At 48.1% G+C, this 27,800-nt stretch overlaps 1 protein-coding gene across 12 annotated transcripts in view; it reads left to right on the forward strand.

The window, feature by feature from the left end:
- Positions 1-517: 517 nt before the first annotated feature.
- The window catches only part of ANK1 (ankyrin 1), a 201,730-nt gene continuing 174,447 nt past the window's right edge, over positions 518-27,800 (forward strand). For all 12 annotated transcript variants that reach the window (XM_019742079.2, XM_019742089.2, XM_019742082.2 and 9 more), the window contains exon 1: positions 518-783. In XM_019742079.2, the coding sequence (XP_019597638.1) occupies positions 658-783 (126 nt within the window). In that variant the 5' untranslated portion in view covers positions 518-657. The remainder of the gene's footprint in view (positions 784-27,800) is intronic.

Raw genomic sequence — 27,800 nt, forward strand, 5'->3', positions numbered from 1 at the left:
AGGATCCTCTGCGGCGCCCCAGCGGCTCCGGGTAGAGCCGCCGGTTTTGTCACCCGGGACCCGACGGCGCGGGGCCCGTGTATCTGGCGGCAGCGGCAGCACTGCAGTGGTGGAAGCCCGGCTGGCCCGCCAGTCCACCGCCGTGCGCTCGCAATGCACCAGCGCGGGCGCCGAGCGCTCCGAGCCTGGTCGGACCGGCCTGGCTCCCGGGTCGCGAGCTGCACCCGCGCCCTCCTGCGTTAACTGCTGGAGTCCGCCTCCTTCCCGGCCCGCTCGCCGCTCGCCGCAGTACAAGCTGCCTCCCCACCCCCGCCTCCCGCGCCGCCGCCGCCGCCGCCGCAGGAGAAGGAGGGAGGGGCGGAGGGAGGGAGGTGGCGGGGCCGAGCCCAGAGCCGGTCCCCGGCGCCGGCGAGTGAGCTACGGCCGCGGCGGGAGGCGCCATCCGGGGGCCGCAGGGCAGCCGCGGCGCGCCTAGCCCTCCGCGGGGCTTGCAGCCGCCTCCCCCGCCGACCCGGCCGCATCCTTCCCGCGGCAGGGAAAGAAGCTCCCCACTCCGCGGAGCAGAGACTCGTTTTTTCCTTCTCGGGCGGGTGTCGCCACCTGGATTGCCAAGTGTTAGGGGTCCGGGAGGCGGGGACCGGAGCACCGTGACCCACCATGGCTCAAGCGGCCAAACAGCTGAAGAAAATCAAAGACATCGAGGCGCAGGCCCTCCAGGAGCAGAAGGAGAAGGAGGAATCCAACAGGAAGCGGAGGAACCGCTCCCGTGATCGAAAGAAGAAGGTAAGAGGGGGGCGGCGGCAACAGACCAGCGGCAGAGGCGCCCTGGGGGTAGCTGCTGGGGGAAGACGCTCAGCGGACCCAGGAGCGAGGTGGGGGCGCGGGGCCCGGGCGTCCGCGGAGTTGCTGCCGCCCGAGAGTGGAGGGCCCGGGGCAGAAGGAGAGGAGGGACGAGGAAGAGGCTCGGGTGAGGCGGGGAAGAGGACAGGGCAGGAGGCTGGAAGGGCAGAGCGGGCGGCCAGGAGGCGCAGGGCTCACGGCAACTAGCCCGCCTGCCGCCCGCGGAGACCTTTCAGCACCTTGGACAGACGCCGACAGGCCCGCGCTGATCTGGGAGGAACTTTTTCCGCTTCCTGGCGGCAGGCGGGTGGTGGGCTGCTCCACTCCGGCTCGCCGCCTCTCTTGCTTTCCAAGGAAGCACCGGGCTTCCGAGGCTGCTTTGCCCGGCGCCTCCCGCGGTGACCCACTCTTTGGCGCGGAGAGCATCGCTCCCGGGCCTCTAAAGGAGTGGAGCTCCCGCCCTTCCCTATCCCTTCTCGAGCCCAGGAAGCGCCTTTCGTAACCCTCTGGGTCGGCAGCAGAAAGGCATGACCCCAGGGCATTTGGCAACGTCTTCCGTTCGGGTCACTCAAGATGAGCGACTGATGGCCAAGCGGAAGTTCCTTTGGAAGCCAGACACGGGTGCTGTCCAGCCCGGCCTAAGGGCCTGGTCAGAGACTAGGTCTGCCTTTTCGTGGAAGAGTGTGGAGACAAGCTATTCCCCCCACAATGACCCAGACACTTTAGGGCAAATGTTGCTATGTTTAGCACTTCCATTTTGGGTCTGGGGGTCTTCCTACCCCTGACTCAAAGCACCTATAATGAGGAACACCTTTGCTTGTGATGGGAGGGGGCAGTTAACTGAGCAAAGGGCTCCAGCCAAGAGGTGTTTTCGAGCACCCTGCTCCCCTCCCCCCACCACCATGGAGGACGCCAGGAGTAGGAGGGTGCAGTTTTGGGACTTGAAGATAGGGAAAGCTTCAGAAAAGCCGTTTTAACCTGAAGAAGTCTAGGTGGAGCACGGCCGGCAGCCTCCTGGCCAGGGCATGGGGCCCCTCGGGTTCCAGGACAGAGGCATTGGTCTTAGTTGAGAAGGAACCAGTTTTTTCCTGAAATTGCCTCACTCTGAGAAAGAAGTTTGGAGCCTGTGGTTGACAGCAGAGTGTGGGAAACAGGCTGCCTGTGAGTTCCGCTCCACTTAACCAGTGGACCAGCATCCCACCTTTTCCTAAAGATGACACACAGGGACAGCGAGGGTCTCTGTAACCGATGTAACCAACACTCTGGGCTTTCCTACACCCCTTCCTTCAAAAGACAGCTTCTCTTCCCTCAAGGGATTGCCTTCTTCTGTGTAAATAGTAGTTTCACAAAAGCACCACCCCTCTAGCAGGACCAAAAAAGAGGCCTTCCCCAAACCGATGGTGAATCAGAGTTTGGGTTGGTGCCACTTAGAGAGAGAATCTCATCAAGTCCTGCTGCTAGGGTCTGAAATACCAGAGCCCATCCTGTGAGTCAGGCAGGGGAACGTCTGGTTATATCTGACGGTGTTCACCCACTTTCTTGGCATGAATGTAAACTTCTTATTAGGAAGGCGTCCTCTCGATTTCAATTTCTGCCTATTGCTTTAGGAGCCAAGCTGATCTTCTCTCCCAAACTGCTCACTCTATGTTTTTATCCCACTTTTTGCTCTTGAGCTTCTTCCTGGATGCTCCTGATACCATAAATAATTTTTTTTTGAGCAATAGTCAAAGGAATACTCTCCCTTCTTTTCTTCTTTGATTTCCTTTCATTCTGTGAAACTCTCTTCAATGTAACTCCGAATCCTGACTACATGTAACACACGCATATAAAAGTGCAATTTCAATATTCTTTTTACTCCTTTGGTCTTAACGTTTACATTACTAGTCAACTTTATTTCTATTTTCAGTGCTAGATGATAATATATTCCCCTCCCCCTGAGTTGTGTTATGTCGTTTTACTAGCTGGTCACAGCATACTGCGTCAGTAGCATTCAAAAATCTTCCATACAGATTTTCATTATTTTATGCAGTATCCTGGGTGCTATGATTGATACAACAATAATAAGGAAAGCTTGATTCAAAGTGACAGCGATGATATAAACTCTGAGAGCTGATTCTTTGGGTAAGGGGTAGGTATTTTACAGGGTAAGGTATGGGGCGTCCTTCATTTGTATTTCATGATTGTGAGTTTTGTTACACATTGGCATGGCCTTGAAAGCCATCTCAGAGAATAGGGTTAAAATTTATAGCAAAATACAAAATGACAGGTAGGTAGAAGACCCTACAGAGAAAAGGTGAGGGAGGCAGGAAAATGCAGAGAGGATGTTTAGAGCAGGCAGGAGAAGCTCATATAGGTCCTGGTTAAGCAGCTGGCTGGGTGGCTAAATATAAGGTGAAGTCTAAGACCCATTTTTCACAAATGAAGTAATGTTTAAAGACAGTGTATTAAAATCAAGCGGCTGAGGACTTTACATTTGGTCACCACAGACTGTGGGAATGCTGTGGAACCATCCTTACATCAGCAGGAAGAAAGAACTTCATACACGCAAATAAACAGTTTGTTCCAGTGAATTGGAAACTCGTGTGAATGTGTGGCTGAGCCAAGGGCATTCTGAATTTACTAAAAGGAAAGATGTTTGTCCCACGGGTAACCTAACTGACTGAGCTGAACCGCATTCCTCCCCGTTTGTAGAAATAATCACGGTTGTAACTTCAGCGGTGGTTGCAGTTTTACAGTTGATGATACAGTGTGGGAAGGCGCTTGCTGAGGGGTGCTGTGCAACGGGGGAGGGAGGCTGATGTTGTGACGCACTGACTGTCACAGATAGAAACCACCTCGACACAGGGAATTGAGCTGAAACTCTGGAGCTCCAAAAATGCCTGCATTCTTCTGGGGCTCCATTCAGTTTTCTGTTTCTGTAGCACCCATCCTGGCCCGATGCTTGCTGGCAGAGCTGCAGCTTTTCAAAAAAGAATAAAGTCCAGTATTTATGACATTTACTGACAAGTCCCCTTGCTTCTGAAGGTGTGGATGGAAATAAATAAATTGCAAAGCGTTTATAAAGCAGATATTTGTATTCAAACGACAGTTTTCTAGGATGAGGAAGCCTTGGGCGTGAGAATGCCAGTGTTTTTTTATGTTTACCCAGAGCTTGAATGTAGAAGAGGACAGGGAGGTTGGAGAGAAAGTGAGGCTGAGGATGAATGGGAGGAAGAGGGGCAGAATTGAAGAAAGGAGGAGAGGATGAAGAGGTGAGGGAGACAGAGCAGGAGGGAAAGGGGCTGGCATCGCAGCCTTACTTTAAGGGTAACACTAAGCCTGCAGTCACTAAGTACTCCGGGATAGCGTTTACCGAGCTCTCTCCTTGTTCCTCTGGCTACTTCATCTTCCGATGCTGATGAAGGAAAAGTTCATGTCCTATTCGTAGCTGTATACCCAATACCTCGCTGAGCACCTGACAAACAATGGGCATGCAATAAATAAAGGTGTATGGAATGAATGGTTGAATGAGTGGATCCATGTATTTTTCTCTGCTTGACTAGGTGTTCTCTTGCTCAAAGGCATGTGTTCGGGTGAACAATACACTCTTTGATGGGTTGTCTTTTGGGGGCATCTGAAGAAAGCCTGATAATTTCTTCTTTTCTAATCATTTACTAAATAATTGAAAATCGTAGGCAGGCAGTGGAACCATTTTTTTTTTTTTTTTTTTTTTTTGGTGCAGTGAATTCTACCACTGAGCATATAGTTAGTTCCTTGCAGGGTCTCTGCTACACTAAATGTCAAGTGGTTTTAGCCATTTGGAACAACAGCAGCGTTTGCACAGGGGCCCAAGGAGCCAAGCAGAGGAGGGCACAGAAAGAAAAAAGCAAGCCCAGGAGTGGAAAGCAGCCATCACCACTCTGCTGTGCAGGCCGTCTGTGCGGTTCTCTCAGAAGAGCCCTCAGCCTTCCTCACACAGCTGGCCTGGGCCCTGCTTCTGGACTGCAGAGATGTTTTTCGTTGATCCAGTGATTGGAAGCACAGGGCTGATTTTGGGGTATCTGCACGAGACTGGAGTGGTCCAGCCAGGGCTTATCATCAGGATGGTCAATGGAGGGTGAGGGTGGGGAAAGGGTGAGGGTGGGGTGAAGAGAAGGAAATTAAGCAGGAGGGTCATATGGGCTTATGTCATTCATTTGTAAAGGGCCTCGAATTTTCACTTCTGCTCTTATTTCCAAATGAGTTTATACATTTAATCCAAGAGATAACTGACAGGACAGAAAGAGACTAGGTTCATCACATATCTTTAAACGTAGGTCCTGTTCTTTAAACCTATGTCCTGTTGCTAACCACATCACTAGTGTATGTTGCAATATGAACTGATATTTGTATATAAAGTCTCTGTTTGGCTTTTGAATAGTACATGCTGCATTGCATGTTAATTATTAAACTTGTTAATTTATTAGTTGCAAACCTTTAAAACACACCACAACTTTGGTAACCCTACTTTGGCATCTCTTCTTACGTTATTACCTAGTAAGCCTCAGAAAATGGAAGTGGCCCAGTCCCTCTCGAGCTCTGGGAGGTGCTGGCAGTAGCTGAAGATATGGGAACTTTCCCAGCCTGCTCTATGTCCATCTTCCAGCCTAGTGCTTCCCTCCATGCTGCAGAGGCAGTGGTAGTGGGGGCTGTTTCCAGGGTGCTTCCATCACTGCCCCCCCCCCAAATATCTGCTAGACCAGAAGAGCAGGTTTTTGTGGGCAGAGAAGATGTTACACCCTCAGTTACGTCCAGACCTATATAGTTTGCACATCATTTGCTTCCCACAGCCACAGTTCAAAACAGGCGGGGCAGAGCCTGAAGCAAGCGACCTCCCTGTGAAGGGGACCTCGAGCCAGCCTCCAGGCCCTCTCTGTTCTCTTGCTCACCCCATCAAACTGCTGGCTCACCAGTTCGGCCTATCTCCTCTCAATATGGCAATGCTGCTTTTTTTTTTTAAACCTGTCTAAGGCCTCCTTCCCCCTTCTTCTAATAAACATGAGCAAGCATTGGTAAGTGGATACTGTGTGCCAGGCACTTTCCATGTACGTTAACTCATTCCCATGCTTGGTCCCCATTATGCCTTTGTATGGCTGATCTGTCATTCATTTCTTCCTCCTTCCATGTCAAAGCCCATCACTCTCTTCTTCAGGAAACCCGTTGTGAATGTCCCCTCTTCACCTCCACCCCCATCACTCTTTCTCTACACTCTGCTTTATGTCAGCCTGGCCTTCGTTCTGTGCGTGTGTGAGACTCATTCTTGTTTTATCCCTTCTACCAGATTATAAGCTCCCTGACACCAAGGCCTGAGTCTTTGTATATAACCACTCAGTAAATATTTATGGCTCGAATTGATTCAGAAGCTACATTTAACTGTGGTTCAGACTTTTTTCTTAGTCTTTCTATTTGATTTTGCAAGAGTTGGCCCTATAGAATTGGAAGCAAATATTTTTTCCTCTGAATTATTTTGAGCAAACCAAAGTCTGTTGTCATCAATGTTTGGTTTTTTGGAAAAAGGCAAATAAGCTTTGCTTGGCTCCATATCTCCATTTTTGGTTCTCAAAAAGCAGCTCAAAAGTCTACCTCTTACAGAGTATTAGGCTAGGAGTCATGCCTGGGTTCCAGTTTCAGCTCTTGCATTTATCAGCTACGTGTGTGAGTAAGTCTCTGAATTTCTCTGAGTCTCAGTTTGCCCATCTGTAAAATAGGGATGAGAATCAAATGAGGGTGTGCTTTGTAAAATTTAAAACTCCCATATATTTAAGAGGTTATAGTGAACGACGTGATTGTCTTGTCAGTTAACTTATTCTTTCTAATAAATGCAACGCCAAAGCTCGTGCTAGCCTTCCAGTGGTAGCGTGACGTCTTGATGCTTGCCTGGGAAGGCCAGCATATTATTAATGCGGTGCTAGGAAATGAGAAGGGGATACTTTAAATCATCTCTTCATTTCATTTTCAGGAAAGGAATGAATTTGCTATTTTGATAAGATTTATTATTCCAGATTTAGTTATCTACATGGATCCAGTTTATAACTTTGAGACAGGCTTTACCAAAATTCTGCCTGGCAATTGGAGCTGTATGTCAAAATGGGAACCTAAAAGTGGTTCCTACATTTTCTGAGAATCCCATCATTGGGAGAGCCATGGCCGATATATCCAGAGTGTGGAATATCACAGATAATGGGACACATGGTGTCATGGGCAGACCAGACTCCTCCAGGGAGACTCTGTGCATCTTGGGAGTGCAAGCATAACACATCCTCTAATAAAGGAGAAATTGTGTTATGGACACTCAAAGCAAAGAAGATGTAATGGCCAGCCAATTTTTTAAAAAACCCTTTTTTTCTTATTTGTTTCCGTGACAGGATGCTTCCCCTCAAAGAAAATTTCCCCGTGTTTTTGCTGAGGTGCTGATACATTTTCAGTTGCAGTTACCACATTTTTATTCACGTCAGAACATCCCTGACAATGTTAGCTGCGAAGCGACCTTCCTTGTTTATCAAAGGTAGAGTCTGTATTTATTGAGAGCCTGCGTGCCCTATAGGCATTACCTCACTGGACCCTCCAAACAAGGGCAAAGCCGGAGCTCAAACCCAGATCCACCTGGCTTCAAAGCTTATCCACAGGCTTCTGCACTAAGCTGCCTTCTTAGGTATTTGTTGCCCTCTCAGGAGAGTCAAGGCTATGCTAGGCACTGAAAGCGGAGGTGGACTGATGATATTTTTCTTGCCTTCATGTGAAGGACTTGCAAATTAGTGGGAAAGCTGCCAGAGGAGGAAGTAACCCAAGGCAGAGAGTGGAGGCAGGTGATTTGGGCGCAGGACAGAAGTGCTGGCGTCCGGATTCCAGGTGGAACTGGGGTGTCCAAAGGCTCCTCCGGACGTCTCAGGAGCAGCCCGAGTGATGGCGAAGACCCTGTTCAGGCACCCGGGGAAAGACAAGGGGCCAGATGAAAGAGTGGCTGAAAATTGAGTCCTAGGGGTTACCTGCTCTGTTCACAAAATGGTTATTTCCCCCTTTATTTTCTCTTTGGGAGATTTCTCTACCGAGTACACAGTCAGCATCTTTCGTATAATTGTTTAATACTGTGCTTACATTACACACAAAGATACTGACAAACAGCATTTCTGCTATTGTCATCTATACTTGCTCTGATCTGGAACTTTTACTTAGTACACAGAGGGACCCCGGGACCTCTGAGCTCCTGGGCCTTTACATGACGTGCTTGCCAGGAACCGGACTTGGGGTTCGGTGCATTAGGGACACATAGGAGTAAAAGATGAGCACGACGCAACTCTTGCCCCAAGTTCCCGTGTCCATTCCTGGGATCCCTATGGTCTCATTTCCTGCCCCTAAGAAGTCAAGTGGGAAAAGGAATGCCCACAAAGAGGAGTGTGGTCAGGGAGAAAACAGGCACAGATTAGAAGGCACAGAATATCATTGAAGTAGAATTGGGAGAGGTGGGGAGGGAGTGAGAGGAAGCTGTGGGGACAGAGTCCCAGAGAGCAGTTTCCAGGCTCTCCGCCTCACGTGGAAAGGTGCGGGCTCGGTTATTAAATGGCCATCAGCTGTAATCAGATGGCCATCCGCTGTGGCTGAGTGGCCATCAGCTGTTACTGGTTAGCCATTAGGCACTAATATAACTGCCGCGGCGACGCTAGGGGGTTGGTTGGTTGGCGGAGAAGCAGAAGGGCAGATTGCGGGTAGCAAGTGCGGTTAGCAAGTGTGGATGGTGGATTGCAGATCGTGTGGATCCTACTTCCTGTAGGATACTTTGCCAGTGAAACTAGGGTGCAGGAAGACCCCCCTGTTGGGGTACTGGTGGATGTTTGCTTTTGTGTCTTGACCAGCCACCAGCGAGAATATAGCGGTATGACTCCCCAATCTATGGCTCCGTGGGTGTTCCTTTTTGGCTTCACCATATCCTGCGTTCTTATGTGGGGAGCGCAACCAGAGTCCCTGCATGACAAAGCATTATAGGAAAAGGGAAGGAGGCACTTAATTATGGACTGGCCAGAGTTATGACCCCTAGACCCAATTCTGAAATTGAAGGAACAGCCCAAATACTCAAGGTGAGACTGCAGGAAGAGGGAAGGGAGAGATGGGCACAGTAGCCCCTCAGCTTTGCTAGTATCAGAACCACCTGGGGGGAGAGAGCTTGTTACACGCAGACCTGCTGCACCTCTCCCTGCAGAATCTGATGCTGGGGTGGGTGGGGCCAGGCCTCTCAGGTGAAGTTTGCACAGAGCTCATTGGAGAGCCTCTGTGCTAGCAGACTGACAGGAACAAGTTGATGGAATGTGGCAGAACTAAGGGAGAATCAAACCAGGAGATGAAGGAAAGAGGTAAAGGAGGAGAGGATTGGTATTCACTTATTATTTATTCTGTATCCAACTCCTGAAAGGAGGTGGGCAAGTAAAAAGTTGACTTGAGCACTGTGGCCAGTCATACGGGGGAAGTAAGCCTGGCCAGGGCCCTGGATTGGGCCTGGGGAGGGGAGGGAGCTGAGCAGGCTTCCCAAGTGGAGGCTGGGTCTTCATGGACTGCTAGGGGTCCGCCTGGTGGATGAGGTGTGGAGGGTGAGCAGATGGGGTCCAGAGGAGGAAGTGGTCTGGGAACTGTGGGGCCAAGAGCAGGAGCAAAGAAAGCAGAGTGAAGGAGGACAGGAGAGGCTGGAGAAGGGGCTGAGACAGGCCCGGCTCTGAGGGGCTCCGGGTAGAAGCCTGAAAAGTTACTTTGCCTTCAGTGCAGAAATGGGGGTATGGGGTGGGGTAATTGGTGAACTGGGCATCTAGAATGCAGAGGGATAATCCAGCTGAGGGATAGGCTGGGGTGACTGATGGGGATGGAGAGCATGTGACAAACTGGAGATATTTGGGTGGTTGAAAACTTGGTCTTCATGAGTAATAAAGTGGGTACAAGGAGGTAGTCATGGACGAGGCTATGTTTCATTTTGACATATGTGACATACTTGCCTGTGTGTGTGTGTGTGTGTGTATGTGTGTGTATGATTAAATGTCTACCGGACCTCATTTCTGCCTTGGTATTAGGGTAGTTAGTTGGTGGTGCTGTTCATTGAGCTAGGAAAGAGGAGGGGAGCAGGTTAGGAAGACAGTGATGAGTCCTTTCTCAGTGATAATATTGTTAGGTAGCTTCCTGAGCCTCTCAGGTGATAGAGGGAGAGAACTGTTCTTAAGTATCGGGGACTCTGTGAGGCTTGTGGTTCGAAGGAGGGGCAGTCAGCTCAAGTCCGAGCTCTCCTGGACTGCTAACCTTCTGAGTGGTTGCTTTAAATAGAGCACTAGCATGTGATAGAGCTGTCGGGGCCTTGTGGGAACTAAGAAATCTGACTGGTGGATGCCCCTGCTGGCAGGGGAAGCGAGGCCCTAGGGCAAGAGGTGGGCTGTAGGGAGCCAGGACTAACCTGCTCAAACAAATGACTTGGGCACCGTCACCCATATGGTGAAATGGTACGCAATCATTAAACAAGGTGCTTAAAAGAATATGTTTTTAAGAAGATGCTTCTAATAAAAAAGTAGGAATATGCTTAGCTGTAACGTAATTTAAAAAATGTAATGTAATTGTAAAGAAAGACAGAGAATGCACTGCATGTCAAAGAGGGTAGCCAGGTCCTTCTCTGCCTGTGTGTCTTCTGGACATGAAAGCTGGAAGTTATAGATGACATCATACCCCCAATTAAGAATTCCAAGGTGATGTGGACTAGAGCCAAGTAGGTAACAGAACGTACTGGCTCAAAGTGGAGCTGGAGTGTGGTCCGAAAAGTCTGGGTTTTGGCATGTGAAGCCGTCCATTGTAAACCAACTTGAAAATGTGTGTGTGTTGGGTCTAATACTCCACTCTGCCGCCAGACTGATGTTCCAAAAATGCAAATCAGATCTCGATACTCCCTCCTTTAGATCCTTCTTCAGTGGCTTCCTAATTGCCTTTAGAATAAAGTCCAGGCTCCTTACTCTGGCTTCCTAGCTACCCCACCCCCATCTAGCCCGTAGCCGCCGTTCCCATCCCTTTCTTCCTTTCCTACGTGCTGCACTCAGCTGTATTCTGAACTAGTACTTTGGATATGTGTTCTTTCTCTGCCTTTAGGTCTCCTTGTCTGCTGAATCTTTCACTTCAAACACTAACACTGACTCCTCTGTCAGAATTGAGTTTAAACATTGCCTCCCAAGTCCTAGATGAGGTTAAGCTACCCTGCCCCATATTATTCTGGTACGCTTGTGGGCAAGGTGACCAGAAAATTAAAAGGACTTTAGTGTATGACAGGAGGTCATCTTTGATTGTGATGGTGAAGCAGCCATGAAGGGATGTGGGCTTTGGAATTAGATGGAGTCAAATTGTCCTTAGTTGGTGTCCTGGCTCAGATGTGACTAGCTGGGTGACCATGGGCAAGTTGCTCAGTTACCCTCCCTGAGTCTCTGTTTTGCCATTTGTAAGGTGGGGAGAAAAATATCTAGTGTACAACCACACAGGGTTGTTGGAAGGATTGAGTGAGTTAATATGTGTAAGACACCTGGGATATAGTAAGCGCTCAGTAAGTGCCTGCTCCAACGCCTCAGTTCCCACTCAAATCCGTCTCCTACCCTGGAGCAACCAATAAAACCAAGACACAGGCTGTGGACATGTGGGGAGGGGAAGGGCGACAGAGAGAAACACATGTTTGCACCCAGAGCCCTGAATGGATAAATAAAGATTTTTTAAAATGTGACCACTGGAGGTTTCCTCTTTAACCCTAAATAAGACTTAAAAGGTGAAAGTCTGGGCCCACTTTGCTAAATTCTCACCTTGTGTATAATTCAAGCACAGTGAATTCCTTTCCAGAGATGGCTGTGAAGGTTATATCCCAAGGTTAAGCATACTCACTTAGTACTGCTGCCAATTTCTTAAATGAATTAGGAAAGACTGGAGAAATGTGAACCTGATCTAAAACTCCAATTAAAATGAAGAATCGAAAACAGCCCGTCAGAAAAGCTTCAACGTCTGAAATGTCTGTAGAATTGCATTGAATTTATGAAGACGTTACCGTGTTTCCCCAAAAATAAGACCTAACCAGACCATCAGATCTAGTGCGTCTTTTGGAGCAAAAATTAATACAAGACCTGGTCTTATTTTAACGTAAGACTGCATATAATATAATATAATATAATATAATATAATATAATATAATATAATATAATATAATATAATATAATATAATTAATATAATATAATTAATATAATATAATATAATACCGGGTCTTACATTAATTTTTACTCCAAAAGATGCATTAGTGCTGATTGTCTGGCTAGGTCTTATTTTCGGGGAAACACGGTAGATTCTCCTTTGGCGTGGAGATTTGGCAAATTCATTTTAATGCCGTTTGAAAGAGCTGCTTTGGTCTCTGCCACTCTGGAAACAAGAGTGCTGCCCTGCTGATCTCAGGTTAGATCCTGCTTGGGAATGCCTTGGGCGGGCCGGGCGTGCAGTGGATTCAGTGCGAGAGTCTTCTCTGCTTAGGACAGCTGCAGCACACAGTGGAAGGGCCCGTGCCTGTCCGTTGACATTGAGCAGTGTCTTAAGAGCCATGATATATGGTCGAGTTCTTGAGCAGCTGGGCTTCACTATCTGCTTTAGGTAGAGTAAATCCTAGTCAGTTTGTCTTTCTTTTAACGTTGTCTTCTAGCTTGTCACATGTGTCATAGCCTTTGGACCTCATTCTTGAGCAGATCTGCCTTTGAAGGACATCTGGACTGGTTGAATTTGAGTACTTTAACCCACATGTCAATATCGTACCCCCCCATCCCCCCCACACACGATAGGACTGAAATGAGGCAGATGGAAAAGATATGCTTTATGATTCTGTACTGAGGAAAAGCTATACCATCATTAGATTCTTCAGGAAGCACTTTGATGGCTCTTCCCATGAATGTACCTTTCTCCACCCCAGCTGGCACCTCCCCTGCTGTTGCCCAAGCGTCATTCCTGCAGTAAGCTCTTCTAGTCTTTCTCTCCAATCCAGTCTTTATCTTGCAGCAAGACTCATGTTTTTCTCAAATAGCATGATAGGTGTCACCTCCCTTGATAAGATCTTTCAGTTAGTTCGCATTGCCTTTAGGAGGAAGTCAAACCCTTTCCCAGGGCTTCTGAGCCTGTCCAGGCTCTGCCTATGCCTGCGTCTTACCCCTTCCGCCCACGGCCCTCCCCTTGCTTCCAGTTTGTGGTGCTCTGCTGCTCCCGCGCCCTCACATGCTCTCTGGAACTTGGTCTAATCCCTACTCATCCCTTAAGGCCCAGCTTCATCTTTCCCAAGAAGCTCTCCTGAGTCTGACCTGAATGGAGGCTGCTTACATTGTGTCCATTTGGACACTGTGTGTGGGCCCAGGGAGTTTCTCAGGTCTTTTAACGCTGATGGCACTTTCAAATAAGTCCTAGGACAACACAGGATTATGGGCCCTGGCAGGAAATGAAGCCAGTGTATTACCTTGCGTTTCTCAGTTAACGGAGCCTGTCTATGATCTGGATTGTAGGAGCCTCTCCTTCCCATCCCACCCTTCAGATTTGCAAGTGTTAACTACATGTGGTTATGAATAAAAAGAACAGATCTTGGGGTCGAGAGAGCAGGGTTGAGTTCTAGTCCTCTTCACTCTCTTGTGTAGCTTTGGACACTTCTCTGAGCCTCAGTTTCCCTATCTCTAAATTAAGGGGATTGGTTTAGAGGGCTTTGAAGCCTCTCCTGGAGGTACTTATAATTCTGTGATTATGTGACTTTACAAGGCTGCAGGGCAAAATGGTTCCCAGATGCCAGCTAGCTTACCCTGGCCTGCGGTGTGCCGGAAGGGAAATGTGGATGGAGGAGGCCGTCCTGTGTTGTGGTCCAGCTCTAATGGGTACCAGACTGCGAGGCACAGGAATGTTAGCAGAAGTGTGAAAGGCCACCCAGAATAGGGTTCAGGTGCAGCTCACTGATACTCATCCCATCCAGCATATTATTTTCACAGCTCTGACACTACTGTGGGTCGATTAAGGAGAGGAGGGCGTGTGGGGGCCACGCGGGCTGTTGGAAGGTCGCCATGCGCAAGGTTAGCAGCTCTGGTCCTTGGGGTGTGTGTTTTTGGAGAGCCTGTGTAATCACGGGCCCCTGTGACTCTATAAAGCTCGGCTGAGGCCAGTAAGGCGCCTTCTACCTCTGTAACAAAGAGTAACCTCTGAGAGGTCAGAGTACCTGCCGCAGGTGAACTGAGAGAATGCAGGAGACAGAGCGCCTTCTATTTTCAGTGCAAGGTGTCTGGGTCTGTCACACGCAGAGTTGCTTTCAAGGTCATGAGCAAAGCAGGCCTCCTCCCGTGGAGCTTGGAGAAGCACAGGAGGCTGACTTCAGCAGGGGGAGGGGCTCAAGCAGCCCTCTCTTGCGTTTTCCTGGAAAGCAGACCCAGGCAAACCCACAGCCCAAAGATCAGGTAATGTCTTATGGGTTATATGATGTGGTTTGTCAAGCCTGGCTTTTTAGCGACTTGTCTTTTAGACATGAATTGCACATTTTGGGAAAATCCCAGCTCCATCACTTACTGAATTTTCAAGGAGTCATTGTTTTCAGGAGAGATCAGTACCCCAACTCAGCCCCAACTGAAGTGCTTTTCTGATTCCAGTCTCTGCCCCCACTGGCCCTCTCTTTCTCCGTGGAATACAGTGTTCACTGGTTTTAATGAAAGCCCGAGGCGCTAAAAGCCTGTCACATTTTCTCCAGTGGCTGCTCTGCTGGGGCTGGGGAGGGGAAGGAGAGAACTGTCCCAGGAAGGGGACAGCCAGGTCCAGGCTGTTGTTGAGCTAGGACCCTCTCCAGTGGTCGTATCTCCTGGGAGACGAACCCCTGGGTCTTCAGGCCTCAGAGAACCCTGGGACTGTCTTTCTCTCTCAAGTCCTGGTTTTTTATAATAAGCAGGTGAGAGCAGATGTAGGGTGTTGTAGGGATCGAAATTCATGTTGTTTTCTGTTTCTCTCATCTATCAACTATTACCCAGCGACCGGCAGGAACACAGCAAGGCCCAGTCATGGGTGGCTGATGAAGGAGAGAAGAGAAAGCAAGGGACTTCTCTGACCCTCACACTACTCGCTGGAGCCCACTTAGCCTGAGGGGCTGGGAGAACAGCCCATTTGACAGGTGAGGACCTTGGAGAGCTCAGGAAGGTTAAGTAGCTTGCCCATCGTCACACATCTGATCAGAGCCAGAGCTGGGGTTCACACCAGCTGCCTGATTTGAAAACCTTCACCTTACTGCCTCTAGGGCGATTGTGAAGATTAAAATCAAATAGATAAAGTGCCTAAATGGGGAGAGATGAGGGGCAAAAAAACAACAACAACAAAAAAACAAAACATTTTAAAAACAGTTAATGTAGCCTAGAGCTGGATGAGAACTCTACATATCAGTTCCCTTGACTTTGTAAGATAAAATACCATCCCCACTTGGGGAGAGAAGGCATGCATTCCTACTAGAAGAATGACCGCTATAGATATGGATCTAAAGATACAGATGGACATACAGATAGACAGAGAGACAGTTACAGACATGCATACGAGGCCGTTCATGGCCACTGCCTTAGAATGGGAACATTAGGAACTAAGGATGGTCCCGACTCTGCCCCTAGGAAGTGGCTGGGTGACCTTGGAAAATCGCTTCACCTCTCTGGGCCTCTGTTTTCTCACTCTGTCATATGGAGAGCCTGGCTAGCTGATATAGCATCTTGGAAGGGACGTTGGAGATCTCATACACCATTCCCTTCATGGGGAAACTGTAGTCCAGAGAAAGGAAATGACTTGTCCAGACCATGCAGCTATTTTTCGTGGCCAAGCAAACACTAGAAGCAGGTCTCCAAGCTTGGTTTTTCTGTGCCTGGTAAGAAATGCCAGCCCTTACAGGCTATGATTCTTTGAGCACTAGATGGTGAGAAGGACTCGGAGAAGGGAAGGGACTTTGGTTCTTTTGTTCCATGTGGAAACAGTCCCACCAAGTAAAGGTGAAGAGTGTGCAAAAATCAGATGTGGCCGTCTGCGCCGAGGGTGGAGGGGCTAAATGATTTGGGGGCCTCAGGGCGCCTATGCCAGGGAGAAGGCTGTCAGGGAGCTTGATTTGGGCCTAGAAGCCTGAGCCCTCTCTGGGCCTGGTGGAGGGAAATGTGTCCTGGATAGATCATTCCAATCTGGTCCTCGTCTCACTATCCTAATTAGTGCTCTTTGGTGTCACATGCAGCTTCAGGCATGTTCAGGGCCTGATGGGCTGCCAGCCACGGCCTGGTGTTGGCACTTAGTTTGTTCTTTGCATCTCTGGCTTTTGGGGCATAGTCATTAAATACAAGCTGCTCATTCTACGGTTGGGAACTGAGGGTGGGGGCAGGGACCTCCCAAAGGCTCACGGCTGAACTGGGCCTGAACCTGAGATTTCTGAATACTGTTTGGATGCAAGGTCTGGTTGCCCCTTGGGTTACAGAGTCTGTCTGCCTACTATTTTATTGGGCTTCTTGGGGAAAGAGGGAATAAGAAAAGCTCCTTTGTAGGTACAGTGAACTCTTCATGAGGCTTAAGCCTGTCTTTTCAGTTTTGTCTTCTTCTTCCCTCTTCTCCTTCTCTTCATCGCCTCAATATGTTCTGAGCATTTCCTACATGTTGCCATACTCCCCATGCTTTTTCCCTACTGGCAGCGCTAGACACAAAGTCCGAAACCCCTCTCTCTCTGCCCTTGGCTACCAAGTAAATGCCTATTCAGTTTTCAAATCCAGAAAAAAAATATCACCTCTTCTGGGAAGTCTTCCATGATTTCATTAAGCAGAAATAATTGCTCCCTCTTTTGTGTTCCATTAGCACTGCTAATCTCACTATCACAACACTCACTGTTTATTTAAGTGAGAGGTGGGCGCAAATTTTTTTACTGTAAAAGGCCATATGGTAACTGTTTTTTAGTCTCTGTTGCAAGTATTCAACTCTGCTGTTGTGGCACAAAAGCACCATAGACACACAAATGAATGAGCATGGCTGTGTTCCAATAAAGCTTTATTTATGGACACTGAAATTTGAGTTTCATTTCATTTTCACATGTTACAAAATGTTAATTTTTGTTTCCTGCAACCATTTAAAAATGTGAAGCTCATTCTTAGCTTGTGGGCTATACAAAAACATGCGGCAAGCTGGATCTGTCCTTTGGGTACAGTTTGCCAACCCCTGGGCTAAATGCTTGTTCTCCTCATTAGACCTTGCACAGAGGCTGGACCTTGGTCATCTCTGCATTTCTAGAACCTGTTGGTTGAATGAATGAATCTGGCAATTTACATTAAACCCATCCACAGAGAATAACGATCACTAACTTCTTAAACAGTCCTTTGAGGGAGGGACACAGGAGAGGCATGCTCACTCCGATTTCACAGACAGGAAGATTGAGGCTGTAGGTCTGGCGCCCTGTCTGACTCCCAGTCCAGCAGGGGAGTTGCTGTGTGTTTGGTCCTGGAGGGTTGCTGCGTCCTCCTCAGTCTCTGGGGAAGCTCTGAGGAGCTGGGCCAGCAGGATGGCTCTGCTGCTGGATGCAGTAGAAGCCATCTAGGAGCACATCTTTCAGCTGTGAAAATAGAAATAGTCTGGTGCCTGCCTGGGTAAAAAGGCCTGTGTCAGAATGGTTTGGTTTCCTTCCTGCATCCCTGGCATTACACTCCTCGAATGAGAGGCAGTGTTCTGTTGAGGGGGAATTGTTACACATAGCTAAAATTAGATGTATTGTTTGAATTATGTTAATTTGATTTAATTGCTGGGGAATGTCAATGTTCTCCACAAATCCCAGAGCTCTGTGGGTCTGGGTGAATAATAGTGATCCCTTATATTTATGTGGGGCCTCTCCATTCCCTGGCACTTCCACCTTCATTATCTCATTTTCTCTGTCACAATAAACTCAGGAGGGCAGCAGCCCAGAGACGTGATCCCTGTTTCCTGGATGGGGGATCCAAGGCCCAGACGGTGATGTTACATTCCCCAGGTCACACAGGTCTGATTTCTAGGTGGCCTCCATTCCACTACTGCTGTAGTTTAAAAACTTTGTCCCCCCACATCCCCCCCTTTTTTTTTTGAGCTGTAGGCAAGGCTGGCTTCATTTGCAGGCAGCTGCACAGGATCCTGCCCCTAGAAGGGTCCTGAGCTTGCTTTAATGTTCTGCTATGGCCATTTTGAAATAATGCGTCTTTTATTTTTTTAACAAGGGACTTTGCATTTTCGTTTTGCACTGGGCCATGCAAATTATGTAGCCAGTCCTGGCCATCAGAGTGTCTTCATGGGTTAGCACTTGTGTCTTTCTATCCAGTTAACCTTGGATGCAATTTGATCTTGGCTATGCAGCTGGGATGTCCAGAAGAGCTTCTTTTTATAAACAACTTTCCTCAAATCTGTCTAAAGGTGAGATTCCTTTATGGCTTCTGGTGAGAAGGCCAGCAGGTCAGCCTCCAGCTCCTCTTCCGCCAAGGGCACAGGTATGCCCTCCCGCCTATCCGGGACCCTGCTCCCCGTCCCAGCCTGGAGGTCACTGGTCAGGAGGGGTATGTGTGCTTCTACAGCTCAGGTGTCAGTTTTCTGACCTCTGCTGTGCCTGGCCTTGGGGGGTCCATAAAATATCTTTGTTTTTCTAAAAAATTGGACACAGAAATGATTTTGATTTGCTAAGTTTTAAATACAAGTCTTTACACTAAATCACATTTAGTTTTACGTTGATCAAATGGCCTTTATTGAAAAGAAAATATGCCATGAAACCTGTCTGAACCTCTGATGGATGGTTCCTATAACCATGAGATAACTATGCAAATATACTTGGAAAAGTTAAAAGTGGTACAGAAATGGGAGGATTTCTATTACCGACACATCTGCTGTCTTGATTTCTTAATAAAATCTATCAATACGATGAGGATAAGATTAGGGGATTTTAGAGGTTTCTTTTTGCACCTTCAGTGTTCAGGTTGGAAGTCAGACCTCTTAGTGGTGTTAAAGGAAAGTGGTGTTGGGCAGACCTCTGCTCGGATCTGAGCTATACGTACTAGGTGCTGATGTAGCCCATCTGAACCTCAGTTTTTCTACCTATAACATAGGTCACCAGCCCCTCCTTGACCTCTCCTTGTGGCTGGAGGTTGAAAGGAAACGCTAAGTGCGTGTGCTTCCCTCTGCCCCACTTCTCCATCATCTCCATCATGTTCAATGTTACTCCCTTTCCGGGAGGATGGTGGCACTGAGCGGCAGGACACTATCCCCCCTCACGGCTGGGGATAGGCAGCTGGAGGTGAGGGAACATCCCTGCAGGAGTGCAGCACCTCGGAGCTAAGTGCTGTTTGTGCAGGGTGGTGACGCTGGCCGACCTGCAGTGGCTGGGAACCTTGCGCTTACAGGTGGGATCGGTCTTCTCTGAGCATCTGCAGACACGCGGAGACCAGGAGCTCAGTTGGGGTGGCCACTCGCAGGCTGCAGAAAAGGAGGAGGGCTTCTCCATCTGGGCAGCAAGCATCAGGTGAGGGTGATGGCCCAAGCAGATGCTCAAGGTGCTGGGGCGAGGTGTGGGAGCGAGCGTGTTTGTGCACGTGCCCAGGCATGCTCAGGCCCGAGGGGAAGCCTTGGATATAGCGGAGTATTGAAAGCCAAACAGGTGTCTTTGGGCCTCCCTTCTCACACCCTGCAGCCTTCTGGCCCTGGGTCTTGCAACATTAGATCATGTGAAAACACAGCAAAAAGAATATGGAAAGATGTTTCTGTCCCTCTGAGAGAAAGGGCCTCCCCTGTGAACCGGTCGTATAGGGAATCCGTCAGACGCCCTGCAGCATCTTTGCCTTCCTGCACGTGCCGTGCTACCCGCTGCGCTTAATTAGAAAGGGAGGCCGGTGGATGGATATTCATTCAATCAGCAGTTGTTGAACACCTGGAATAATGGACAAAGTGAACTAGATGTTGGAAGTGTCTACCTACTATGTGTACAGATGGGTTTCACTGTGGAGCTTTGACACTGAAGCTTGGTAGCCTGTTGGAAAGAGTCAGAATTTTGGACTTGGATGGGTTTGGAGTCAAACCTAGGCTCCACCTGGCCACGTCACTTGCAGCTTTTCTTTTCTCATCTTGTCAGTTCTCCAGTATTAGTGTTTAGGTCATGCATCTAACTTGTGGTGTGGAGAGGCCAGTGGTTGCTCTCTCCAGGACTTCTGGACACCCAGAGCTGAGGATTTTGTCTTCATCCATTCTGACCCATGCTCTGCATCACTTACCTCCCTCCTCTCTGCCCCAGATTCTTCAGTGTAGGCCTATTGCTGCCAGCCTCTGAGCTGGGACCTGGCTGCTGGACCGGTTATGGCTGACACTGTGTGCCAGCGGGCTGCAGAGCCCCAGCTTCTGGGCCACCAGGGCCTGGACAAGCAGGGTAGGAGGGCTTGGGGTTAAGGGTAGGGGAGAAGAGCAGCAGGAAGAGGGGAACCTTGTCATCCCATGTCCCTTCCAGCCAAGCTCTGTGCCCTTTGAGGCTCCATAAATGGGCTGAAGGAGTGTCCCGAGCGTCTGCCAGGGATGGAAAATGCCTCCTTTCTGGACCACCTAGTACTGCAACTTCCTGTCCTGAGAGTCTTGCAGCTGGGAGGAAGCATTTTGTCTCATAGTTAGACATCCATGGTTACATGCAAATGCCTGGAGGAATAGCCCTAGGGAGGGTCAGTCATACTGGAGAAATGGGAAGTTTAAAAGCAAGAAGTCGTGACAGTGAAGGGGAGGCAGAGTGAAATGAGAAGGCCAGAGCTCAGGAAGTGAAATTCTCAGTTGTAAGTTTTTTCTTTGCCAGTGCTAAAGAGTGGACATCTATGACGGAGGCCGGCGAGGGCCTTCTTATTATAGACCAGTCAGGGAGTGATAAAGGCATTTGTTGTCACCTCCTCATTGGCACACTGTGCCTGGAGATAAAGGGAAAGGCAGAGGGAACTGTCCTGTACCTCATGTCCTTGCTGTGGTACATGAGAAAGATACAAATTTACCCAACAGCACAATAGGCTGGTTGGAGGGCCTGGAGGGCACAGGGCCCAGGTGTGCCACAAAGGTGAGCAGGTGAACTTTAGGAAACTACACCTTTGCTAAACAATTTTTACCTTAACCCATCATTTTCCTGGGCCCACGACCTTTCAAAATTAAATTTAATTTAGTAGAAATGAATTTTAATGGATATGAAAAAAAGAGATCTGAAATAAAGGCATTTCCAAGATCCTGCTGGTCCTGGCTGCGCGGCAGTGGGCCTTTCTCTGAAGGCAGCCACCAGATGCTCTATTTCTGCAGTCGCTGCAGTCAGACAAGGGTGTCCCCTAGAAAATTCAGGGTGCAATTTCCATGCCTCACCTACCCCAGAAAGCAGTGGCTCTTCCCCCTACCTGTGGGATGTCCAAAATCTGGGCTGTTTCAAGGCCCCACCCCTCCCTGTTGTGTGTCCAATGGTGTTTTAGTACTGAAAGCCCATATGTATTTGTGTGTGTGTGTAGGGGGAGCTTGGCTAGATCTGTTGATTCCTACAGTAACAAGTCCTGCTAAGGCCTGAGGTAGAGGCATTGTCACTGCCGTACTCGTGGCCTGATTTCTCTTAAAGATCTGAGGCTCTCAAGGAAGGGTGTCCAGGGCCTCAGAAGTCTTTTCCTGCCTGGCTCTGAAGCAGGCAAGGCACAAGACTCTGTTCCAGAGCTGCCCAACCTGGTAGTAGCTCTTCTCACCCCTAGAAATATCTGTGAACCTGGGCCTGACATTTGCTGGTTTACAAAGGGCTCAGGTCTGCGCTCTCGTAATTTAATCCTCAAAGGGGCATTGTGATTCCAGCTTGAGTTTTCGAGTAGGGCTAGCTTGGATATAAATCCCAGCTCCACCACTTGTAACCATGAGCCAATTAACCTCTTTAAGCCTCAGTTTTTTTATCTGCAAAATGGGGATGAGACTAATAATACCTCTCTTGTAAGGTTATTGAGAGGATTAAATGAAATCATGAATGTAATGTGTCTGGTTCATGGTAAGTGCTCAGACTGTAATTTATGGACGTTGATATTATCTTAATTTTACAAATGGGGAAATTGGGGCCTGGAGAGAGAAGCTATCTTAAAGAGAGTGTGGCACTGTCGCAGTGAGATGGATCAAATATGACTTTAAAAGTCGTTTTTCTGAGAGGCACTCAAAACATGGTTAGAGATAATGATATTAAATGAAACTTTGAGGCAATGGGGAAAAAACTTAGTCACTTGTTTCTTCACAGACTAAATCAATCAAATCTTTTAAATAGAACAGTGATTTTTTTTTTTTTTTTTCCCTAAAGAAAGTGAACTATAACGGAGAGAGAGAGCACTCAGGGAGAATGAGCCGTCGCAGAAAACAAAACCCTTTTCACATTGATGGCGTCAGGCTTTCATCCTCTATAGTGTGCTCGTGTGTGAGATTTTTCTTCAGTGGAAAAGGATTGAGACTTTAATATTGTGTTTCCATGAGCCATGTTACTGGTGGTTTTGCCCCAAACAGCTCTGCCTTTGCCACCAGAGACGTCGGGGTTACGAGTCCCTCACCACTGGGGGTGAATCATGGCAGGGGAGGTGCTTTGAGAGTTGGGGAGCTCAGTGTTTGTCAGGTGAGGGCAGTAGGAAGCCGAGGTGGAAGGGAGACCCTGGCCAGTCTCATAAAGGTCATTCCAGGGGAACACCTGGGCAAACCTCTCATCTTTCAGAGGCTTTATGAAGCCTTTCTGCAAGTATGTCACCTTTAAAAAAAAAAGGCACAAAATAACTTAAGTTCCCCTTATAACCCAGGTTGAGGATTATAAAGCGAGTGTCCCCACCCCACTTGGCACACACCCCGGGTGCACTGATCATGCATCCACTGCTGGGTGTACCCCACATGGCTTTCAGGTCTGGGACCCCGGACCTTTGCTCTCCCTCTCACCTTCACCTGGAATGACCCTCCAGAAATATGGCTTATTAGTAGGGAAAAGCTGGGGGTTTTGGAATTAGAACTACATGAGAATCCTGGCTTCAAGTCACCACATGGCTTCTGGCTGCTATTGAAGTTCTTCAGACCTGAGTTTCTTTTTCTCCGAAATGGGGGAACTAGCAGCCCTGGAGGAGTCAATGGGATAATGTGCGCAGAGGGTTTGGTCCAGTGCCGGGCATGGAGTGGCAAATGAAAATGGGGCAGTGGCAGGCTGGGCAGGTGGAGGATGGATGTCAGGGCGATCCATCATGAGGCCAGGCCAGGCCTCTCAGCTGGGGCCATCTTGACTGATGTGTTCAAGCTTGGTTTGGGGGCACTGAAGCCTCGAGGGGCTCAGCTTCTTCCCTCTGCACCACTGTGAGCGGTTAAGTCGGAGTCATCGTGCAGCCTCATTTTGGAGGAAGTATTTGGTATGACTGAGACGACGAATAGCTTAGGCAATGCTAGGCTCATCTGTTTCTAAAATATTAAAAACGCTCTGAAGTGAGTTAGTCTGAGCAAGTGATGACAGCAGCTTATAAATAATAAACCCACTGGATTACTGAGGCCCTGTCGCCTGGTGTGTGCCTGTCTCTGCCGGACTCTCCCCCTTCCCCCCCCCCGGGGGGGGGGGGGGGAAGCTCAAACCCATGGGAGGGGCTTCTGGGGCTGCTTTCACTGGGCTTTCTAAGATCCATGGATCCACAGCCAGCACAGCCCCTGCCCTCTGCTCCATGGCAGCTACCGTGGCTCTTTGGAACCGCACAGATTTTAAACAAATGTTTTCTTTCAGGATCTTAGATGCATGGTGTATTAGCTTGCTGGGGCTTCCGTAACAAAGTACCACAAACTCGGTGGCTTAAGCAACAGAAATTTATTCTCTCGAAGTACTGGAGGCAAAAAGTCTAAGATCAAGGCGTCAGCAGGGTTGGTTCCTTCTGAGGGCTGTGAGGGAGAATCTGTCCCAGGCCATTCTCCTGGCTTCTGGGGTTTGCTGGCAATCTTTGGTGTTCCCTGACTTATAGATATGTCACTCTGACCTCTGCCTTCATGTTCACATGGCTTCTTTGTGTGCTGCTCTCTCTGTGTCTGTATTTCCCCTTTGATCAAGGACACCAGTCATTACATTAGAGCCCACCCTAAGGACCCCATTTTAACTCGATTACCTCTGTGAAGCCCCTATTGCCAAATACGGTCACATTCCAGGTACTGGGGGTTAGGACTTCAGTGTATCTTTTTGTACTATGGGGAACACAAGTCAACCTAGCTTCTGGTGGTTTGCTGGACAGTGTCACCCTGAAACCCTTGTCTGTCCTTGGAGAGGAGCCCAGGCTCTGGAATCTCAGACTCTCAGAGCTGGTGGGGCCTCCGCTCATTTACTAATGAGGAAGCTCTGAAAGGGTGGCCCCTGTGTCAGAGAGCCAGCGGCCTGAATCCCAGGCCCGTCGGCTTGCGGCCACACTCTGTGCCTCCCCTGCTGGAACTGTTAGTGTGACTGCATATATTTCTATGACCAGAAGGAAGGGAAGGGAAAGGGGGAAGGCAACATTTCATGTGTGCCAGATACTTCCACACCTCATTTAATTTTTATGCTGGATATGACCATCCCCCTTTTTTCCTTTTTTTTTATTGTGGTAAAATAGACATGACATAAAATTTACCATCTGAACCATTTATTTTTTTCTTTTATTTTTTTTATTGGGGAGTATTGGGGAACAGTGTATTTTTCCAAGACCCATCAGCTCCAAGTCAAGCTGTTGTTTTTCACTCTAGTTGTGGAGGGCACAGCTCACTGGCCCATGTGGGAATCGAACTGGTGACCTGGGTGTTATAAGCACTGCGCTCTAACCAACTGAGCCAACTGGACACCCTGAACCATTTTTAAATGTACAGTTCCGTGGTATTCAATACATTTGCGTTGTGCAACCATCACCATCATCCATCCTCAGAATTCTTTTCATCTTGTAGGACTGAAACTCTATACTTATTAAACAATCACTCCCCATTTTTATTTCCCCCCAGCTCCTGGCAACCACCATTCTGCTTTCTGTCTCTATGAGACTACTCTAGGTACCTCATATAACTGGAATCATACAGTATTTGTCCTTTTGTGATTGGCTTATTTTGCTTAGCATAAATAATATCCTCAGAGTTCATCCATATTGTAACATGTGTCAGAGTTTTATTTCTTTTCAAGACTAATGTTTCATTATATATATATATATATATATATATATATATATATATATATATAACATCTTGCTTATCAATGGATCCTTGTGTTGCATCCACATTTTAGCTATTGTGAATAATGCTACTGTGAACATGGTATACAAATATCTGTTTCCTGCTCTCAATTCTTTTATATACCCACAAGTGGAATAACTAGCTCATATGGTAATTCTATATTTAATTTTTTGAGGAATTACCATACTGTTTTCTCCAGTGGCTATACCATTTTATATGCCCACTCGCAGTGCACAAGGATTCCAATTTTCCACATCCTCATTTGTTTTCTTTATTTTGATAGTAGCCATCCTGATGTGTGTGAGGTTGTATCTCATTGTAGTTTTGATTTGCATTTCCCTAATGGATAGTGATGTTGAGCATCTTTTCTTATGCTTCTTGGCCATATTCATATAGCTTCTTTGGAGAGATGTCTAGTCAAGACCTTTGCCCGTTTTTGAATTGGGTGTGTTGTTGTTGTTGTTGTTGTTGTTGTTGTTGAGTTTCCATCCCCATTTTAAGGATGAGACAATCAAGGCTCAGAAATTATGTAACTGGCCAAAGATTGCAGTGTGTGGGTAGTGGAAGGCTGGAATTAGGACCCCAGTTGGTTCACAGCAAAGTTCTTTCTCTTTCTACTTTCCACTGTGTGCTGCCTTAGAAGTAGTGGCTTATATCTACCGTGTTTCCTCGAAAATAAGACCTAGCTAGACAATCAGCTCTAATGAGTCTTTTGGAGCAAAAATAATATAAGACCCGGTATTATATTATTACATGACATGATACAATATGATATGATATGATATGATATAAGACCCAGTCTTATATTATAGTAAAATAAGACCGGGTCTTATATTAATTTTTGCTCCAAAAGACGCATTAGAGCTGATTGTCCGGCAAGGTCTTATTTTCAGGGAAACACGGTAATGATTGATTTGAAAGAGGGGCGTAGAGTAAGTCAAATCAATAAGGATTTGTTGAAATACCCACTGTGGCTCCAGCCCCTGCCTAGGTTCTATGGGGAAGTCGGAAGGGCACGTCCATAGTCTTGTCCTTCAATGGCTTCCAATCCAATTGGGGAGAGAAGATTCAGACTCATAAATGAATCAAAGAACAGTACAGAGTTGTTAAGGTCCACATTGGTCTGAATAGACAGGGAGTGGTCTCAGCCGACATTCCTGAGGAGGGGGTAATGGTAGCAGAAGGCCTGTAGGTCAGGTGTCTGCCTGGTGGGAGGGACTCACCTGAATGAGTGTGGTCTGGGAGGAGAAGGGTGGACTTGCTCCATTGGACATGGAGGCTGCAGAAAGGGCCACTTCTCGAGGACAGTGATTAGCTGGAGCATGAGTTTGGAGGACAATGAGAGAAAAGGATGGGAAGAGACAGACAGGCTGCATGATCATGTGAGAGCCAGGAGGGCAAGGAAGTAGCTTGTCTTTGATTTTAGAAGGGATTTACCAAGTGGAGGCACCGACCCTCTGCTTCTAGCTGTGTGCCTTGCCATGTGCACCACTGGCACTGGGAGGCAGAACCCCGGTCAGAGCATCACCAACAGGACCAAAAGCTCTGTGGCTATGAGCTTGGCTGTTGCTGCGGAAGCCCCAGGATCCAGATGGAGTGTATGCCAGGCCCACCCCTTCCTTCAGTCTCTTCCAGCTCAACTCTGGGCAGATTAAGAATTTATTTTACTGACTTTCTTAGAACTTGTATCTGTTCATCGTCCCCCAAAATGGGCCTCTCAGAGGTGCTCTTGCTCAGGGCCACATGTTTCTCTGGCCTCTGGCAGCCTTGCCGAGGGCATAACTATTTTTGTGCAGTTCCTTCCATGATCTGTGGAGCTAGGGGTTAGTAAGAGGCCCCTTGATATTGTGGGGTCGAGAATCCTTGAGTAACAACAGTGAAGGCATAGGGAATTCTTCAGGATGGGAGTGACACTCCTTTCCCTGGTGTCTAGCACAGGATCTGACTCATGATTAGAGCTCAGTACGTGTGGCTTGAATGAATGAAGGTGAGTGAATGAGAGAAGGTGACTCTGCCTTGTTTTCAGAAGGGACCCGGGATATATTTGCATAAAAAGAATGTGCCCATCAAAATCTCTCGTTTTTTTAGCAGAAACTTTAGCCCAGCCATTTTTCTCCTTATCTTCCTTGTGTTCACCTACGGGATCTCAATGTCATTTGGTAAAGAAAGGTAGGTTTGGGAGGGGCGGGTGACTCTCCTTATCTGGCTGGATCTCTCAGCCTTCTCCCTTAGATGACCTTCTCACAGGGCACAAAGAGGTGACCCTCTCCTCCAGCTGTGTTTGTGTTTCTTGCGGAGTGGTCTTCAGACCACCTGAACCCCAGCCGTCTGGAGTGCTGTTCATGTCAGAGTCCTGCCCTCCTCAACCTACTGAATTGAACTCTCTAGGGCTAGACCTCCAGAAACTTGTATTTTTTAATCTCTTCTTAGGTAGGTCTTATGTACACTAAGGTTTGAGAGCTATTGCCCTAAGAGACCAACATGATTGCTGAGTTATTGAGCATTTGGACTTGTAGCAACATGGAAAATACATGTAACTCCTACCATTTTGACTGGACATCAGCTTTTACTGAGTATGGTGTCACCAACTCAGAATCTTCTGTTAGCTGCCTCCAGAGTGTCCAGGTGTTGGAGAGCACCCCAGGTGTTGGAGAGCACGCCAGGTGTTGGAGAGCACCCCAGGTGTTGGAGAGCACCCCAGGTGTTGGAGAGCACCCCAGGCCTCCGT

Source organism: Rhinolophus sinicus, linkage group LG04 (assembly GCF_036562045.2).
Source record: "Rhinolophus sinicus isolate RSC01 linkage group LG04, ASM3656204v1, whole genome shotgun sequence".
Lineage (NCBI taxonomy): Eukaryota > Metazoa > Chordata > Mammalia > Chiroptera > Rhinolophidae > Rhinolophus > Rhinolophus sinicus.